General features: G+C 30.1%; 2 protein-coding genes across 2 annotated transcripts; one reads left to right on the top strand and one right to left on the bottom strand.

The window, feature by feature from the left end:
* The first annotated feature begins 3,934 nt into the window (after positions 1 to 3,934).
* Positions 3,935 to 7,173, top strand: LOC105202420 (ras-related protein Rab-39B). Its single transcript, XM_011170932.3, has 3 exons — positions 3,935 to 4,461; positions 6,335 to 6,444; positions 6,597 to 7,173. Exons 1-3 carry the CDS (start codon positions 4,354 to 4,356, stop codon positions 7,033 to 7,035), a joined length of 657 nt encoding a protein of 218 aa, XP_011169234.1. The 5' UTR covers positions 3,935 to 4,353; the 3' UTR covers positions 7,036 to 7,173.
* A 6,999-nt stretch (positions 7,174 to 14,172) lies between these two features.
* On the bottom strand, positions 14,173 to 20,474 carry LOC105202419. Its single transcript, XM_011170931.3, has 5 exons — positions 20,249 to 20,474; positions 18,975 to 19,799; positions 18,342 to 18,705; positions 17,933 to 18,236; positions 14,173 to 17,709 (listed from the first exon to the last, which is right to left on the bottom strand). The coding sequence occupies exons 1-5, from the start codon at positions 20,374 to 20,376 to the stop codon at positions 17,588 to 17,590; spliced, it is 1,743 nt and encodes a 580-aa protein (XP_011169233.1). The 5' UTR covers positions 20,377 to 20,474; the 3' UTR covers positions 14,173 to 17,587.
* Positions 20,475 to 20,591: the final 117 nt, after the last annotated feature.

The following is a 20,591-nucleotide window of genomic DNA, read 5'->3' as shown; positions in this document are numbered from 1 at the left end:
ACTAAAAAATATTTAAAAAGATTTATAAAATTTTTGCAATGGTTTATAACAATAATATTCTGTCTTCTTTTGTAATGGAAATAAGTACTTGTAAAGAGACTCAGTTTAACAGGTTAGCGACACCGATAACATAAGTTTTCTCATGCCGCTGGTGATGACATTAACCGTGTCATAAGTTGTCTTCGTGAAAGCTCGCTGCTGGTGTGACGTGTTAAAAAATTAATACGACGTTACGAAGCGTATATTTAACAGACGACACGCTGATATAACTCGTATGTATAAGGCGTCTGGCGCGTATCAAGTAGAACATGACATTCGTAGTACGACAGTGTAAATACGAAGCATGAACGCCAATAACACTCGATAAAATCTCGGCAAAATAAAATAAGGACCTTATTCTTTTAAAATAAGGTTATTTAATGAATATAATTTATTATTAAATAACCCTAAATATAATAAAAGTTGGCGCATTTAAAATCTTTCTTTTCATTACAAAGAAACGCAAAATATTAGATTAAAAATTTTGGATTGAAGTATTTTTTCTATCGCGCACATTGTATTTTGTGTAATTGTACTTTAATTATTATTCTGATTTATATTTAAGGGTGTTCACTCATCCTTCGTTTTATTCTTCTTCTTGATAATTTAGAGATACTCCGAAATAGAAAGACTGGTAATAATAATTAGAAAACAAGATTGGATAAGATATCTTTTAACTAAATAAAGTTAAAGTTACCCATACAGCACAAAACTTGCAACAATATTGTTGCAACGTTGCAGCAATATTACAACGTTGCAGCAATGTTGCAACAATATTTCTGCAGTCCTCTGTGCTGTATGGGTACTGTCTTATAAAATTACTTTAGTTATTTAAAAGTTAGCGCATTTAAAATCCTTGGAGGAAAAACCAACTAACTCACAATCAGTTAAAAATTATGTTAAGATTAAATTAAGTTAAATTAAAAGTTAATTTTAAAAAACATTATTTATATTACATTAAAATGTTATCTTTTTTAAATTAGATTATTCAAAACAATAATAGTATGGATTGTACTAATATAAAATTAATATTTTATTTCAAAGTTATGTTTATATGAAATATATACGAAAGATTTCTTTTTATGTATTTTTTTGAACTTTTCTTACAACTTTTTTATTTAGATACATTTTTAACTTAGGAAAAAAATAAATAAGTAAAAGATTAGATTTTTTTTAAATAATTAGTCAAAGTTAAAAATTCACTTATTTAAAATTAATTAAATTTAGTTAAAAGATATTAGCTTTTTAACTTTATTATTTAACTTTGAACGTTTTAACTAGTTACTAACCAAATCTGATAAAAATTTATAATTCACGTTACGTACGTATGTATGTTATAAATTTTCAGTTTAATCCCAAAAGTACTATCACATTTCGGTATTCTATAATGGATTGTCGATAAAATAACAACAATGAGTCTTTAGCTACGCTGCGTTATACCTTCTGCATTCAAAATGAAATCGATACGCTGCTTATAAACGAAAATGTCGCAAAAGAAAGAAAAATTACAGAGGAAACGCAAAAAGCACAGATTAAAAGAAACGCCTTTAATATGTATGTACATGTCGCGGAAACGCAGAAGGAAACGAAAAGGGAAAGCTGGCGAGAAAGTTTGAGAAGATAAAGTAAATCTGTTTTGTTTTAGCTACGCTTTCTTGCACTTTCTTGCATTTAAAATGAAACATTCGAGTTTCGAGAGACGAAAGAAAACGCTCTAAAGTTTACTTACTCGTCGCGAATCTCCTCGTTGAAATTTTTATTTAACTTTTTAATCGTTTTAATTTAACGACTCTCAAAGTTATCGCTATTTTTCATAATTATTAGTTTCATCAATTTCAAAAAAAAAAAAATTTTATGCACATTTTAAAGCCTATAAATTCATAAAATCCAATACGACGATGAGTGCTTTCCATTTGCACGAATTTTAGCAATACTGCAGTTGTCGATTGGAGTTAGCTCAAGTCGATAACTCGAATATGATAAATGGAAAGCATTTACCATACATAGAAATTGAGGTACGCTATATATTCCGAGTTACTTAAAAGTATGTAAAATTAATTTATTTTACTAAGAAAAATATAATTTGTTAATGTACACATAAAGTTAAATTATATAATTTTTTATATTTTAAAATAAAATTCTACAAATATTCTCAAAAGAGAGAATACACTATTTATTTGTATTAGTTAAATAAATTACATTTGTACACATAATTTAACAAATGGAATTTTTTAACAAATTGAGATTGTGTAATAATTGTTATTTATATAATTAATACATTGATCTATCAGCAAATAACAAAAGCAGCGGCAGCGCTAGTAGCGATGTTGATGCAATGACGCAATACTGCTACTCAGATTCCTTGAATTTTTCTTTGATCCATTTCTCCCCTCCCTTTTATCTTTCAACTCACTGTCGCAGCAGAATTAGTCAGGGTCGAACTTGAGTCATTGACGCACAATGACGCAAATGAAATAGAAATCAGAAATAATTAGGATACAATTTGCATTATTAATGAAAGAACAAGATCAGCTTTGTCAATGTGAAATTCAAGACATTAGCTATTTATTTATGAGAAATTTAATGACAAAAGATCATTGTTGTTCAAACAAAGTTTTTTTTAAATGTCCCATTAAGTTTTAACCTTCTCTTGTCCATTTGAGAATTTAAAGACACAGGCAAATTTTCAATTTTGAATTATTTTCCTATAAACATATTCCTAGAATATTATAGGAATTATTAAAAATTAAAACAATATTGCTATAAATATTCGGAGGATATTATTTAATATTTTTTAATATCATCAAAATATTCCGTTAATATTATATGTCCATTGTATATAATATTCTTGATGTATTACTTTAAAGTTAATATTGAAATATTATAAAAATATTCATACAATTTTGAGATTTAAAAGAATAAATATTTCTTGAAATATATTATCAAATTTATCAATAATAAATGGTATATTAAAACTCCTTTTTTCCATAAACTTCATTTCACTTTAATAAAAATATATATTTACATTAATATATTATATTAACTTTGAATATTACTTAATATTAAACAATATAATATTATACACTTATAGAGTTTGCCTTAAATTCGGTCATGTACAAAAAAGTAAAAAAAAATGTTTCAGACATGTCATTGTAAAATCGTATTCTTGAATGTTCAAAAAATATATCAGAATTGTTTTAGTTTTTATTTTAAGTCCAAAAATCTTTTGAAAAACACAATCACACACTAGTAACGTGGTTCAATTTGACTAAAAAAACAATGAAAAAACAAACGTTTAACAAAAATCTTTTTGGGTATATGTTTTAATATTAAAACAATAGCTCGATCGATAATACCATGTCCGGTATATTTATTAAAATAATTAGTAAATCTAACTATAATTTATTATATATAATTTATTCTATTTCTTTTATTCTCGTAAATATATAATGCTAATTTAAGATTGTTATATTTAACAAGTTTTGGAAAGAGAAAAAAACAGAGAAGACTAAGAAGATAAAAATATAATAAAGATGAAAGAGACGAAGATAAAGATGAATAGAGAGCTTTAAAAAGATTTTTTTAATAAATGGTGCTGTGACCTCGATGTTCAGAAATAGAAGGCTCCGAGAGGAAGAAATAAAGGAGAGAGCTTAGCGATATTGAAGTGCGTCGCACGCGTGATCACGATAACAGGAATCAAATACACTTTCCAGAGACTCGCGTAAGCAAACTCGCGTATGCAAACTTTAGTAGGACAAAAGGGGCGGGAGACGGAAGGGAGGACGTAGTGTAAACAAGCGCGAGTGAACTTTTGAACGGGCGCGGGGCGCGTCGCCGTGATCGCGTGTCGTCGGTGTCGGTCGTCCGCCGTCGGCGCCGTCTCGACGCCGGATTTGTGCGCAGTATGTAGCGTGCTGCGTGCTGCTGCGTGCGCGACCGAGCGAGCGCTGACAGCGCTGATGGCATAGAGTCGGAGTCGGAGCAAGCCGAACAAGTCGAAGTCTCTCGCGGGGCCGAAGGTGAGGGCAGGTGAGGGAGGCTCGGTGTGAGCGGCGCGCACGGTGGTCGCTCGTCTGGAAGGGTCTGATGATTAATGCCACGGTCAGCTGTTGTGCGCTACTTTGTGCCTCTGTGCGCGCTCACGACTGCTCACGACGAGGCACGCCGTGGCCGTGGGCTCTCTACGAGAGATGTGCGTGATTTGCTGAGGATTCTGTCCAAGGATCGAGGCTGCTAATTCGACTCGCGCGCGCGACCGATTATCGACGTGCGTGAGGGAGGTGTATATCGCTCGGCGCGAGCACCGTCAAGATGGTAGAGCCTATTTTCGACTACCAATTCCGACTGATACTGATCGGCGACAGCACGGTCGGGAAGAGCTCCCTCCTCAAGTACTTCACCGACGGCAAGTTTGCGGAGGTACATAGCGCGAGGCGCCTCGCCGTCCGACGAGGACGGTTCCCCCGTTGGGAATTGTATGCGCAATATCTTTTCCCTGTTTACATCCCGTCTTATTGTTACACGCGAACGTCGCACTTCGCAGTTTAACGCGTGACGCGCGAACGAATGTTTGGAGCTCTCGGAGCCCACGAAGATTTCGAACGGTCCAGCGAGATCGCTCGACGAGAATGTCACCTCGATGAACGTTCGACGATTTAATTAGGTTAAGCGAGTGTTTCGCGTGTCACGCTTATGCGACGTATATCAGGATATATATTTAGCGATCCACGTAACTCTGTCCTCTGTCTTTCTAGGATAGATTAAGAATGACCTCGATCAAACTTCGATAAGCTTACTGGGTAATACTTGTATTGTTTTGCTAATATTAATGGAATTGTTGACTTGTGCTTGACACACGAGAGAAAGATAAAACAATGAGTCGTAAAGAAATTTTGCTGCGTGCAATTCTGTTGTTTAAATTATGTTTATTTTGATCGATATAAGTTAACTTTAAAACTTCATTTTGAAGGTAAATTCTTAGAACTAAACAGAACAAACTGAAATTAAAGTTAATTCATATTGGTAGGAACTGAAATCATTTAATTTGATTAATCAGGTTTGATTGAAGTCACTTTAATTTTATCTGTACCTTTGAATTACATATTCATTATTATTTGTTCTACCAGCTATTTGAGCAGCTATTGATTTATTCTATTAAAGGATTATTGCTAAGCTTGATCAAGTTGTTATATCATACATAATTGCAATGACGATAGATCTGTTTTTTGTAACTGCACTATATCATATTTAAAATGAGTAAGATTGATTGCAGGATTGGACATTTACGTGTAAAATATAATTTGCGTTACATTTCTACAATGTAACTATATAAATTATGTGTCATCTATGTAAATAATAATCTATGAGTCAAAAAAGATTCAGATTTCATCAGAAATAATGAAAATTAAACTTTTTTAACTTTTATGTTATATATTTTTATTCTGTTTTATAACAATATTATGACAATTACAATTTGTAATAATTTAGGTTAGTTATATTGTTTAAGAAAAAGATTCATATGAACATAATCTTTGGACACGTAACTTTGAAATTTATAGCACAATTCTGATTGATTGTTTATGTAAAATATAAATAATTTACATTGCATGTCTACAATGTAAACTGTTTAAATTATGTTTTACATGTTATCTATATAAATAATAATCTATGGATCATCCAAAATTTAAATTTTATCAGAAATAGAAAACATTCCATTTTTTAATTTTTAATTTGCCACTAAAGCAAAATATAATGATGTTATAACTTATTTTTTTCTATATTATTTTTATTCTAAAATTTTATTGTAATTTTATTTATTCTAAATTATTTTTTTCTATATTGTGTTATCTAATATATATATATATAATTTATAATGCTTGTATTACCTATATGAAAAAATTTGTGTAAATATAACATAAATAATTCATGTAGACGTAATCTTGAAATATATAGCATAACTTTAAAAATACGTACATAATTAGTGATTGAAGAAAAAAAGAAAGATGAGAAAAGCATGAAAAAGTTTAATTACAAAGAACAAATTTATTACAATAAAATATTTAAAATTGATATACCAGCAAATATAAAATCTAATGTAGACTTCAGTTAACAATCAAAGTTTGATATTATGACCCTTTCTAAGATTAAAAGGTTTATCTTAATTGAAAAAAAAAAACAGATATGGAATAGATAAAACAGATAAAATGATCCAATATGATTATTTTTCAATTAGAAAGATAAACATGAAAATAAAGAAGAAACTTCCTATTTTTAATATTGTGTACAATTTTAGCTTTCAGATCCAACTGTTGGTGTGGATTTTTTTGCACGCTTAATAGAAGTTAAGGATGGCACAAGGATAAAGTTACAATTATGGGATACAGCTGGTCAAGAGAGATTTAGGTATGTATATTTGTGGACATATTAGAAGATATATTTTTGCATAAATTTATAATTATTTGTTGCTTATGTTCTTGCATTATACTTGTTTTTTTTTTGTTCACAGATTTTTACAGGAAAAATATGACTTATCGAATCTTTTTCTTTGTTTATAGGTCAATTACAAAATCTTATTATCGAAACTCCGTAGGTGCACTCCTTGTATATGACGTTTGTAATAGAGCAAGTTTCGAACATATTCCCCAGTGGATGATGGAAGCTCGCAGACATATCGAGCCTCATCGCCCAGTGTTTGCTCTAGTAGGCTGTAAGTTGGATCTAGTAACTAATGGTGGTAGACGGGAAGTCTCCAAAGAAGAAGCCAGAGCGTTTGCCGACGAACACGGTGTACATCATATTGAAACCAGTGCAAAGACTGGGGTAAATGTCGAGGAGGCATTTCGAACGGTTACGCAAGAAGTTTACAATAGGATACAAACTGGCGAATACAAGGTAGAGGACGGTTGGGATGGCATCAAAACTGGATTTGCTAGGCCTGGTGGGTTAGATTTTAATCTAGTCGAGGCAGAACCAGCGAAGAGCTCGTGTTGTTAGGTTATTATTTTGATTTATTTTTAGAATAACAAAAAAGATTTAAGAATGCAGATAGAATAGTTATTTTGAGAGATAAATATATTAAATATGTAATTTAAGCAACGCATATATATATATATATATATATATATATATATATATATACATACATACATACATACATACATACATATATATATATATATATATATATATATATATATACATACATACATACATACATATATATATATATATATATATATACATATATACATACATACATATATATATATATATATATATATATAGTATATATATATAGTATATAAGCATATTGTAATATATACTTGCTTATGTTATACATGTTATCCAGGCTATAATGTTATTTATTATAGATTGCTGCATATTGTACACACAATCTTTTTTACTCATGTGACAAATAACTTTCTACTGCATTCTTGTTTTAAGGGAGAGACAGTTAACAATTTTATCGACAATTATGGTTACATCTGAGGTAGAAATTTTTGTATATAGCTTGTATAAGTATCAGATGGCTAATAAAATTTATATAATTTTCTAGAGGGGTAATTATACAGTGATAGAGAGAGAATTAACAGACTTACATTCTCAAAATATAATCATAGGCATTCTAAAAAACATTGATCCCCTACAGACTGTGAATTGAAAAGACGTTATGCGCGTGCACGCGCACATACACACAATTGTATTATAAATTACGGTTATATATTATACAAAATAATTTACATAGAGCAACCAACTCAAGAAACTATAAAATTGCAAACACAAATATGAAAAAATAATAATAACAATAAAGAAGTAAAATAGAAAAATAATATATTATTTTTCATTAAAAGATCTACATTTGTATTAAAATCTATTTATTATCAAATTAGGCAAGATGTATGCAAGAAAACTAAGATTTATTACTTCGTAAATAATACATTTTGCAACCTAATAAAAGCTTTTCAATAGTGTAAAAATTGTCATAAAAGTAAAAATTGTAACAGATCAAATATACAGTATCTCAAAATTCAAAATATAACAAGAAAATTTTTTAAAAATAATTATTTATAAATTTTTATTTCAGTAATTTTTGAGATATATAATTTTGAGCGTCTGGGCCAGCTTAATTTGTAATGTGAAAAAACGTTATACTAAAATTTTCCAAACTTATATAGATCGGAACACCTTAATTTTAGAGATTATAAAAAAGTGGGAGAAGAGAGCAAATTGATCATTTATATTTCATTATAATTCTCCTAATTAATTTTTATTGAATATAATTTTATAAATCTATTTTTAAAAATATAAATGTTTGGAGAATGCGTTTATTTTTTATTTCTGTCAATAATATTTTTGATGTCGCATCAAAGCAAATCATTTTTACACAAGGTTTAATAATCGTTTATTTCAAAATTTGATTACGATTTTTACCATAGCTAAAAAATGTTTTATAGCTCGCTAAAACAATCAGTTCCTGTTTCACCAGTGGATTCCGGCCCATACTTTAGGTATCTCTACGTTTTGATTAAACGATTAAACAATTGATTATTGGAAAATATTATATTAATGAAAATAAGACATATTATGATGCAATGTCCAGTTTGGAAATTGCACTACGCTCGCAAGTGCGATCGAAAATATATAACATTGGCCAAAAAAGTATTAGGCACTCTCAATTTACGAGTTTATTTCAGTACAATTTTTCCTTGAAAATGGGAGCAAATAATAAAAATACTTGGCAAGTTTCAAAGAACACAAGAATTTGTTGAAGATGAAGAAAAAAAAATGGCAGCATTATCTGACTCATGGTTCTTCTTCTTCTTAATTGATTTTTCAAATCCACGGTTTCATAAACGACAAGTTATCGAACTCAATGACAAATAAGTTCAATCATATTGTCATTAATAGAATCTAATGAATTTGTTAGCCTAATACTAGTTCTTCAGAAACTAATCCGTATAAGATAAGAGTTCTCAAGCGGAATTTCAAGAATGATATCTTTCAGATCAAAGATCAATCCTGATCTAGTATCATCTAAAGAACTTTGTGAAAGAATCCAATATGTCCGATCAACATATCAATGAAACATGTTTCAAATATCCATTATTCTAAATGGTCAGAAATAGAAACGGTGGTTAAACAAAATGTCTCACAAGAGACTATGCGAGAAGACAAATTCCAGTTGCTGATCCAAAGCCGATCCAATCACTTTAGACAATTTCCGAATGAATAAACACAGAATAGCAATCTTTCGGTACTTTTTCTATGAAGATTGAGAACAAAGTCCTTATAAAATAGTTGTTTCCGCTTAAAGTTAGACACAAAAAATGGCAAAGATTTTTAATAGCCTTTGGATTTCCGATTTAAGTATCAAAATCACAGTACGGTTTCAAGAACGTTAAGCATTGAATTCAATAGCTAATAGGATCAGACGTGTTGTCAATAAGAAATCCACAAGATTCAATCGTCCAATTGGATACTGGGATCTAAAAAGAGTTTCCCTGATCAAAGCTCGACACAATAAACTAAAAATTAATCAAGAAAAAGAAAAAGAAATTACCAATGAATGTATGTGATATTTCTTTCAAAAAACAGTCGAAGAGATTACTATTTTCTTACTTAAAATATTCAATAGTAAAGATCATATTCTTAGAAAGCAGTACCATAAATTGTGAAAATTCAAATGCGCAACCACTCACTGAATGGCTAAATAGCAATTGGTTCTTACTTTTGCATCTAACCAATTATCTTCAATTGCTACTTAACCGCTCAGTGAGTGATTGCGCAACTAGCCCCAAACACAACGAACGGAATAAAAAATAGAGAACAGGGAATAAGCAACAATTCAATAAATTAAACAAAGAACATTTTATATTTTTTTCTTATTTAATCTATTGGATTTCTTATTCCCTGTTGCAATTGCCTGTGCTTTTTATTGTGGTTTCTGAATATATTCAATATTCTAGGAGCCCTCCGAAGGAGCACTGCCAATTTATTCTGTTGGAAATTGGGTTGTAAATTAATTTTGTGGAAAATAGTGTGAGGCGTTCTAATTTGCCGAAATCCAGAAGTATGGTCGTAATATTTTTGATTATTCCTCAGAGATGGTTGACTGGATTGGATTAGCCAATTTTTTTACTCATCCTCAACGAATATGAGTCTTTTAAATACATCAAATGTTTTTTATATCTGCTCTCAAGATCAATTGCATTTCATAAATGTTTAAACTTTTGGCCAAGGCTGTATATAGATATAAAGATATAAAGATATTAGAAATAATAGATATAAAGATATTAGAAAAAATGAAAGTAATTATAAAAAAATAAAAGTAACAACTGAAGTTACTTGTAACGCATTATTTTTTATCCCTACTTTTATATATTTTAATTATATTTTCTACATTTTGTGCACTTTCTCTACTACAATTGATTTCTTTAAATCATGTCCAAAATTTAAAGATTTAATATAAGAGAGAGTGAGTCTGTGTGTAGAAAGCATTAAGCTCGTTAGTATCAAATCGCAAGTTCGATCCCGGACATCCCGCATGTACGAATTTTTAAAAATTTTAGAACAAACATAATATATTTCTTTAGATATATTTTATCATAGATAACTTAACTAGCCTATCACAAACTATATAGACGACCACCTATCTGTGAGTCGCGTATATAATACGGTAATATAATAGTGATCGCATAACAGGTGACCGTCTAAACTAAATAAGTCTGTGATTGAAGTTTTAAATTTTTATATATCAAAACGACTGTTTGAAATAAAAAGTCAATAATAACATTAATAACCTTTTTTGATTTTTTTAGGATTTTTCAAGATTTTTTTAAATCTTTGTTACAGTATTTTAAATTTCAGGACACCATGTATTCTTTTGTAACAGAAAATGAAAAAGTGACTAGATTAAATATTTTAAGTTGATGGTATAGAATGGTATAGTAAGGTTTTTCAAACTTATATCGATCGCAACCATTTCTTAAAATGACAAACATCCACGATTTATTTAGTTTTAGGGATTATAAAACAGCGGGGAGAAGAAAGTAAATTGATTATTTATCTATACATTTTAATCTTTTTACTTTGTAATTTTTTATTAAATATAATTATATAGATGTTAAATATAATTGTATAAATTGTATAAATTTCTCAAAATATAACTTATGATAGGAAGGGGGGGTTGAAGAATGCACTTATTTTTTATTTATATTCATAATATTTTTGACGTTGCATTAAAACGAATAATTTTCATGTACAAAGAATTTAATAATTGTTTAAGAGTTGTTTATTTCAAAATTTGATTTTAATTTTTATCTACTATATCTTTTTTAAAATTTTTTACGATCCATCAAAAATCGGCTTGCGATCCATTAATAGATCGTAACCCATACTTTGGAAATTCCTAGTACATATAGAGTTTTCACATTATTAATGAATCTTTCTATAAGACATGGATATTCATGTGAAATCAGATTATCACGCATTGCCAAACTTATTGTAATAGTTTGCCAAAATTTCATGTATCGATTCAAAATTACTTAGAAATGTAGACTTTGTTCTAAAATCCATTTCTATTCACAGAGTTCTGCATTAATTCTTTAAATCTTTGGTAATATCTATAATTCAAAGAAATCAATTATAGTGGAGAAAGCGCATCAAAAAAATGTAAATAATATAATTAAAAACAGACAAATGCAGAAAACTAACGCGTTACAAGTGACTTAAATCGTTACTTTTATTTTATATTATATAAAATACATGTATATATAATATAAAAAATACGATACATATCTATAATAATTTTTGGTAATGGCGTTACTTCCCTGGATAAATGCTACTCACAAACTGATTGCCATGAAATCTTGCCGATGTAAATATTCAACATATTTAATAAGGCATCATCTGAGAACTCAAAAATATTAAAAAATCATGTTTTATTTAGATTTCCAATTGAGAAAAAAAACTGTGGTGCCAAATCCTAAAATGATTTAGGATAGGTAATTGAAGTAGCTTTTTTCTTCTAATTGGAAAATACTTGTTTAAATTTCACAGATATCATGCGCTTATATTACTACAAGAACACAAAAAAATATCGACAAATTTAAAATCGCATGTTGCCTAACAAATTTTTTAGTAGAATATAATGTTGTAATGTAATATGTATAAATTACATCATTGCCTACGTAAATACGTTTATAGCTTGTTTAGTGACGTAAGAAACATTTTTGAATTACAAGTAATTTCCAATTTGCCAAATAATTGTATTTGATATGCCTTGCGGACACAGTGAATTTTGACATGTAGAATTCGACTTATGCACTATTTATGCCTGCTCTGTAAATAGTATGAACTTTGTTAGTCATCTGATATATTAACAATTACAATATCGTAACATATATAAGCGTTGAATTTAGGATTGTTTTTGTTTCGAAAATAAGATATACATGTGACATTGTAGGAAGCATTTTAAATCCATAAACACAATCGAAATTTATTTCGTCTAACAAATCAGTAATATTGTTCAATAAAAAATGACGGCTGTGCAGCTCTGTTGATTTACTTTTTCTGTGAAATAAAAATTTATTTCTACATGACAGAATGAGATTTGTTATTTATAATAAAAAACATTCTTACGTGAAGTAGCATTGGTACAACTGGTTTTAGAAGATAAAATACAAAATTATGTGTATGTACAAAATAATCGAAAGCACATTTTCTATCACTTCTTTACAGTTCTCGATGAATTGTCATCGTAACTTGTAAGAATATTGAATATGTTTGTAATATACGTATATTGTTGATGTTAGTTTGATATTATAAAATCTTGCTTGCTCTTTATATAAACAATTTGAGCATAACCAAAGTATAGAACATACAGTCATATAATAGGATGTATAATATATAATATATATTTTAGATTTTTTGAAATACATGCGAAGTGAAATTTTTTATAAACTGATACACTATTTTAAATATATTTCATTTTATCTGAAATATACTTTATACTCTGTAAGTTTCCTACATATGAAATAATTTTCGAATTTTCACAGTACAATTTGAATACAAAAATCAATAAATGTATAATTTATATTTAATTTGAAATTGTTATATATACATAGAAATATATTCTTAGATTTAACATTTATATATATACAATGTATAATATTTAAGTAAATTTTCACAGTTTGTAAGTAGTGAGAAATGAAATTACACAAATATCTTTCTTTATTACGTTTTATACTCGTCAGCTGTGGTATACGGATAAAAATTTATAAATGATTTTATAAGTACTGGAAAAGCTTGCAACATTGTTAATAAAAAAAAAAGATTGATATAGTCGCATGAAAGTACCAAAAATTTTTTCTCTTGTGTATATTAGATAATAAGTATCCCTTGTCTCAACATAAAAAAATAAACGAAGCGAAATTGCTGTTAAGTAAAAGTTGGTTCAAGTAAAAAGATGTTAGGATCCAAGCCAGTGTTCGATATATCTAGCAATTTTGTGGCTATGGGAAACAGCATTTAGGGGAATCTCCTAGAGAATCTAGCCAAGGGCATCAGATGTGGTAGAGATAATGTTTTATATATATATATAGACTGGCAGTACAATTATACATGACACCACTATCATAAATATATATATATATATAGACTGGCAGTACAATTATACATGACACCACTATCATAAATATAAAATAGGACTATATGATACCCAGATATAAACGGTATAATAATGAAGAGGAGAGTAGTCTTCATATATTCTGACTGGTACTTAATATATCTGATTTAGGCGTTAATTGTTGAGCTTAAACTTTCTCAAGTCCATGACTGCTGCAGGTTGAAATTCTTTTTCTAGAGCACAACGAGCCTAGAACAACCTGTAATTCAAGGCCAATATACTCTGAACGTCACTGGCAGATCTTCGAGGAAAGACCAACCCTAGACTTTATTATTTTATAAATAACAACTATTATTTTATATATAACAATTAGAAATTTACTAAACTTGATAAAAAAGAAAACTATATTACTTTTTTTCTTTCATATATATTGCTTTTTTATTATATCTTAAAAGTTTATTTTTAGATTAGTTTTTTATTTATTAATTGGGCATGTAACACAAGAATATCTGAAAAAGATTTATTTACACATTGTACATTTTTTATAAATAACAGAACCACAAGCAACAGTAAGTTTTATATATATAAATATATGTACGCAAATTTTAACATAATGGAAAGTTTTTGCAGTGCTGCATTTTTCGAGTATGATAAACGAAAATTTTCCGTTCGTTGCAAACGTGCATATTGTCATGGTAAATGACAATATCTTTTTATATCTTAGACTCATATATATTATCACTGAATGCACGTGCAATTTAAATATTTAAATAATCTTTGTCTATCACACTATAAAAAAATCTCTAAGAGCAAAATGACCAACATTGAGATACTATATGCAAAGAAATATTCTGCACAAGTGGAGTAAATATATTCTTTCTCTTACAATTTAATTTCAAGAATTGTATTGCATTATATATGTATGTGTGTGTGTGTGTGTGTGTGTGTGTTTATTTATTTATTACGAGCTTGAAATATGATATATTAAAGATGCAAAACTTTTCACGCTTGGAGTGAAGTGAAAACGGGATATAACAGCATATATATGTATTACGCATTGTAAACTACTCTTTCTTTCTCTCTCTTTCTTTCTCTCTTCTTTATATTGTGTAACATATTTAATGTTTTATATACTTACATTTTAGCATTTTACAGAATTGAAGCCATGTGAACACCTATAAGTAAATCTTCTTTGATAGAGTTCTAGTAGCTAACACAATAATAATTTAGATATTTTTTAATACAAACATCAGTTATAACATAGCATTTACAATACTACTCCTTTTTAATTAGTTGTTTCACATTAACTACACATTACATATTCTCATCTAAATAATAATTTAACTCATCTCAATATGTGCTCTATAATTACAGCTATCAAATTCATTACAGTCTCTTAATGAAATATCTTATGAGTAATTATACCGATAATTATATCTTAACTTATTCATAAAATTATATACTCTATATCATTAACAAAAAAATATAACAGTAGTCATACATTTTATGAACATATAATCTAAAGATTCATTGTTCTTTTATTATTTATTACATGTCTAGTGCGATTATTTATTTCATCTTGGAAGAGAAATTTCTCGCTTTACTGAACCTATATTTAAAAACTATCAATATCTAAAGTGACTAGAAATGTTGCTATGTATTCTCTTTTTAACATACACATATTTCTTTTGGCAAGATTTCTGTGATATAAATGTACGAAATAGTGAACAATTTCTGGAAATACTATATCTAGCATTATATAATACTTGCTTGACGTTTATCGTTTACATAATGATCTGTACATTTTCAGTTTAAGCAGTTTCATTTACTCTATATTTACAAAACAATTTAATGCAGGTGCTATGTACATAAAAGTAAATAGCTTTATAATTTAAATATGCTTAGATGGCACTGAAACCTTATACTGCAACTTTAAAACATTTATGCCATCAACATATAACATTGCACTGAACGGTATCAGGTGCTGGATGATAGTCCTGATAGAATTAATAACGAATGTACTAAAGTACATTGCAACTGTGATGTATTAGATAGCTTTATACAAAGCTCCATGATACCCTAAAATACTAATAGATAATGAATTCTTTTAGTGTGTGAAAATTTAAATGCCATAAGTTAATATAGGGGCAGTTTTTAGAGTATATATACAAGATGTCCCTTTATTAAAACTATAACATTTCTTGTATAAAACATAAGAAAACAAGTCAGTGAATTAGACTTATTTTATGCAAATTATAGTAGTATCAGAATATATATATGTATATCTATACATACATATACAGGATGTTTCTGAAGAGTTACGACAAACTTAAAGAAATGCTAGGTTTTGTTAAATTGACCAATTTTCGTTAAATATCTGGCGATATCTCTAATCTAGACTTCTAGGTTCCATCGAATATTATTGATGGTGCATATTTCTTGTTCTTGATATAAGTTCAATTCGATTTATTTGGTTCCCATCTCTACTTTGGATCCATGGGAACAATACAGCCATAAAACAACAGCTTTTCCCTCCAATAAAGATTGTAATGTAAATTACTGTGTACAAAGTCTTTAGTCGCATATTTATTAATCATAAATCCATTTAGTTATCATGAAAGACTATACGCAAACATGCATATGGTATACGGTGAAGTTTTCAACAACAAATGCTTGTAATGAAATTGCTGTTTGTCACTTTAAACATTTTGTAATAAAAAAATTAAAATTAAAAAATGTATTATTTTTTAATTTTAATCTAATTAATTAGAAATCAAACAATATTCAACAAAAAACTAAAAACGCCTAGTTCCTAGTGTATTAAAACATTGCTGAAGTTGTTTGAATACATGAATATTTTTATTCCTAGCATCTCTTTTTATTGAAGACATGGATTAAAAAATCCTTTTGCAGAATTATAGATAATAAAAAGTTCGCGCGCAAGCTATAATTTGATATGAAAAACAAAAGAAAATTATAAAAATATAGCTTTCTTAGCCAATATTTGCTGCGCATAGAAATTTGAGACTTTGTACATATATATAAAATAAGCAAGGTACGAACTCGGAATTACAATAAAGAACAATACTGTGCTTTCAGAATGAGCCTAGAAGCTTCATAATAAGTGAAATGCTAGAAATAAATTTCATGTGTAAATTAACGGACAGAAATCAGTTTGAAAAGTAAACGAGCAGTAATTGTATAATGTAGTAGTTGAAAGATCTTGCATTGAGGTACTGAAATTGGCACTGAAATTGACAACAAGAACAAATAATAAGTGTGCTTGACAAAGAGTGCTAGCCTGTTTGCCTGGCCTTCGACTCGCGCGCGACCACGTGCCAATCGACTCTCCGTCGAAGAAAAATCTGTAATACTGGCATCGAGCGAGTTCCGCCGTCACTTCAGCATCGTCTTAAAGAGCCATCACTGAACAAGAGTTATTTAATAAAATTTGTTCGCCGAAATCTAGCATCCCTTTACTCTCGAAATATCCTGTGTATTTTTTTTATCAAAATGAATAAAGCCTCTACCCATTTCTAAGCCATTAAGAAAAGGAAACTGGCTCGTTATTCAACATTAATAATAAAAACTAAAAATACAAATGTTCATATCTTATCTCATTTTTGGAGATTCTACTCTGTATATGTCGAAATGGAACATCTGGTATATATGTTATATGTACTATACTAATAAATAAATTTTAAATAGCAAACTTTAAGAAAAACACATTTAGGTGCCCTTAAATAGTGTGAACATGACAGTTATATTTTGGAATGTGTTTCAGGCCCCTTCAATTCTAAATTACTTTTCCAATTTATAGACAATATAAGAGAAAATATACTTAATGATGGTAACATTTACTTTCCTGTCATCATGCATTATATATGCGCTTACGGTTATATAATAAGTGAGGCATTCATATTATAAGGCGTCACCTATTATATCTTCGTTACTGTGTTCCAGAGATTCACATCCAAACAATACATATTCTTCTCGTGACAACCAAAATGGATTACCTTCAATGTATTCTGGTGGAGTTTTATCTAAAATAAATTTTTAAAATTTAATTTTTCTTAATATTCTAATTTATTTATGTTCAAATTTATTCTCTATTGCATATTATATATATATATATATATATATATATATATATATATATATATATATTGTGTATATATCTTTTATATTTATATTTTAACTTATTATCCTTTAATATATTTCTATTTTCGATTTTCATATTTTTTATGCTATTCTAATTACACTTACCAGGATGCACAGCTAAAGGCACATATGTAGATCCCATTGCGACGTTCCAACTGTGTGTACCAGGACAGCTCTTCACTTCCAAAATTTTGCTATACTCCGGCAATAGCTCACGTAGATCCTTGGTAAGTCTCAGCTCGAAACCCGAAAGATCCGTATTTCCCCCAGTAAGTAAGATATGTGAAAGACAATCATGCATTATGTCCTCTGGTAATCCTGATGTTACATCCCTTATAACTTCGGGTAAACGTAGACTGATATACATCATTTCGGGAGCTATGTACAACTCCGGCCCTAATGAGACTCTCTAAAAACACAATATTTTTGTATAATATTTCTCTGTAAGATTCCAAATCAAATTTATTAAAGTAGCACAAATTTATTTTATCTTTAAATAGTACTACATACATACCCAAAATTGTTTATAATCAGCATAACTATCAACTCGAAGATTAATATGCTCTCTTGCCTTCTGTCCCAGACGTTTCTCTTCGTTCTTAATATTGTAACTCAATCTGCACCGTTCTTTAACAGCTAAAATGTCTAGGTAAGATATAGGAATTTGATGGTACTCTTTTGGTTGCCAGTACATAGCTTGTTTCAAATGATAGGCAACGTGCCAACCACCCACGGGTAGCAGTTTCCAACGCTGTGGCATAACTCGTCCTCCAATTACGACAGCCACTGTTGTGCTCAGAGCACCGCTATCAATCACTACGCAGGTCTCCACGTCCAGCATGGCACACGCTGCTAAAGGTTTCGGGACCAGGCATACTCTACAATAATTTTAGCTGTAACTTTTACAACTATACAATTCTACCAAATTCTACTGTAATTCTGGAGTGTTAATAAATAAATATTAAATAATTAGATTAACAAAGTAATTAAGTTAAATTGAACCAATTAAAATTACTTTAAAATAATTAAAATTAATTAAATTAAATTGATACAATTAAAACAATTGTGTAATGTACATATAAAATAATATTGAAAAATAGCAAGTTATGTGTACATATACATGTGTATAATTATAAATTATTATTACCTCGCTACTTTAACTTCCTGGAATAAATAATGCAATAACTGCTTTCTCAAGGTGGGATGCATCGCCAACGGTTCGCAAAACATGAGCATGGTGTTCGGCTTTCTGAGCGTGGCGGTCAAGCTCATCTGATGAAACAGATGATCAATAAAGGTTTTGAGAACTGGGAACGTACCTTCGCATAACAGAGCCTCAGCCGGGCTCACAACATCTACATTTGGAATACCAAGCACCTCCACCGTGTCAGTACAATAACCATTTATGAGCTTCTGATATATTGGATTTGGCCTGGTGTAACACATTGGATCATTCTGATGCGTGGTTAATCTTCGCTTCTCCCTATACAGCTTGACGGGATTGCAAAAAACGCAGAACGGCCCGCTCGGCCGCGGTATCTTGGTGGTTGCCAATTCTGGCAGCTTGAGCAGCTTCAATCTCTTTGCTAATGACTTGGTGTCGGACTTGGAGCGTGTGCTGCTACTCGGAACATTCTGAGTCTGCGTTTGCTCCACATGAGTCTTGTTGTTGTATTTGGGAATGCCAAACATGGAGAAGTGTCTCCTCAGTCCAAAGTACGGAGTAATGACCCAAGTGTACTTATTGCCAATTTCGATCACTACCTTGGCACTGGAGCCCTCGACACAGTTCCTCTGACATGTGTAACCACTGCAGTGGTAACACTTGGGGAAAGGTGCATTCTCCCCCAATGTTATCACCATGTGCAATCTATAGCACATGGCTTTGAAGCTGACGCTGAGCAATTGCAAGCATTTTATGTCCGGAAATCTGAAGTGCACCTTCGAGATCAGTTGCAGCCATTTCATCTTCCTAAAATAACGCAAAATATGTTGGTCCACAACTAAAGAGCAACGTCCCTCACTCAAGGTTTCTGAGCAATGATGACTATTCTATACTTTCTTATTGCACATCAAAAGCCCGTCTACACTAATAAAAATTAACTTTAATCTTGATTTAAGTTACTTTTCTTCTTTTTCTAATTCTTAATACTTTAAAAAGATAGAAAGTAAGTTAAATCGCAATTCAAGTTAATCTACATTGATGCAAACGAGTCTAATGCTAGATTCCCTCACTAGGAGGAGGTTTGGCGATCGTCCTGGTCACGGCAAAAACTTCGAGCGGCGAACCCCAAAATAGAAAAGCAGCGAGCAGGAGCGACACTCGTCAATTCGCGCACGCAAAATTCTGCGTTTTGGACGCACGACCGCAACAGGCTCGATTTAACGTTAGTTTCACGTAAGCTAACCTAATGCACTCACCATAGGTAATCCGTGTCCGACGTTTTCCTCAGGTATTTGCAGGTGCTGCCAAACGCAATAATGTCAGGTACGTCGCAGTATAATAAAATCTTAATCCAAATCTCCTCCGGGAAGACCGCGGGATCCATAATTGTTATTGATAAAAACGATAGAAAAGTGTACGATCAACAGTCACTTGACAGGCCTTCAGACACTCCCCAGGACCAGTGAATACGCTAGTCAAGTTCAAGGTTACGACGGCGAGTAACTCAAATCAATATGTTACCCGCAGATGGTATCATCATGGAAACACGATTTCGTGATTACGGAATTCTTTTCTCACTTTTGAAAAAATTAAATATGA

The sequence above is a fragment of the Solenopsis invicta genome, chromosome 7 (genome assembly GCF_016802725.1).
Source record: "Solenopsis invicta isolate M01_SB chromosome 7, UNIL_Sinv_3.0, whole genome shotgun sequence".
Taxonomy (NCBI): domain Eukaryota; kingdom Metazoa; phylum Arthropoda; class Insecta; order Hymenoptera; family Formicidae; genus Solenopsis; species Solenopsis invicta.
This window is presented reverse-complemented; position numbering and strand designations above follow the sequence as displayed.

Excerpts from the sequence above, each read along its gene's own strand:
- LOC105202420 (XM_011170932.3), top strand. The coding sequence starts at position 4,354 with ATGGTAGAGCCTATTTTCGACTACCAATTCCGACTGATACTGATCGGC. Across the intron at positions 4,462-6,334 it reads CCGACGGCAAGTTTGCGGAG|CTTTCAGATCCAACTGTTGG; the intron begins GTACATAGCGCG and ends GTACAATTTTAG. Across the intron at positions 6,445-6,596 it reads GCTGGTCAAGAGAGATTTAG|GTCAATTACAAAATCTTATT; the intron begins GTATGTATATTT and ends CTTTGTTTATAG.
- LOC105202419 (XM_011170931.3), bottom strand. The coding sequence starts at position 20,376 with ATGGATCCCGCGGTCTTCCCGGAGGAGATTTGGATTAAGATTTTATTA. Across the intron at positions 18,706-18,974 it reads CAGGAAGTTAAAGTAGCGAG|AGTATGCCTGGTCCCGAAAC; the intron begins GTAATAATAATT and ends AAATTATTGTAG. Across the intron at positions 17,710-17,932 it reads GCCTTTAGCTGTGCATCCTG|ATAAAACTCCACCAGAATAC; the intron begins GTAAGTGTAATT and ends AATTTATTTTAG.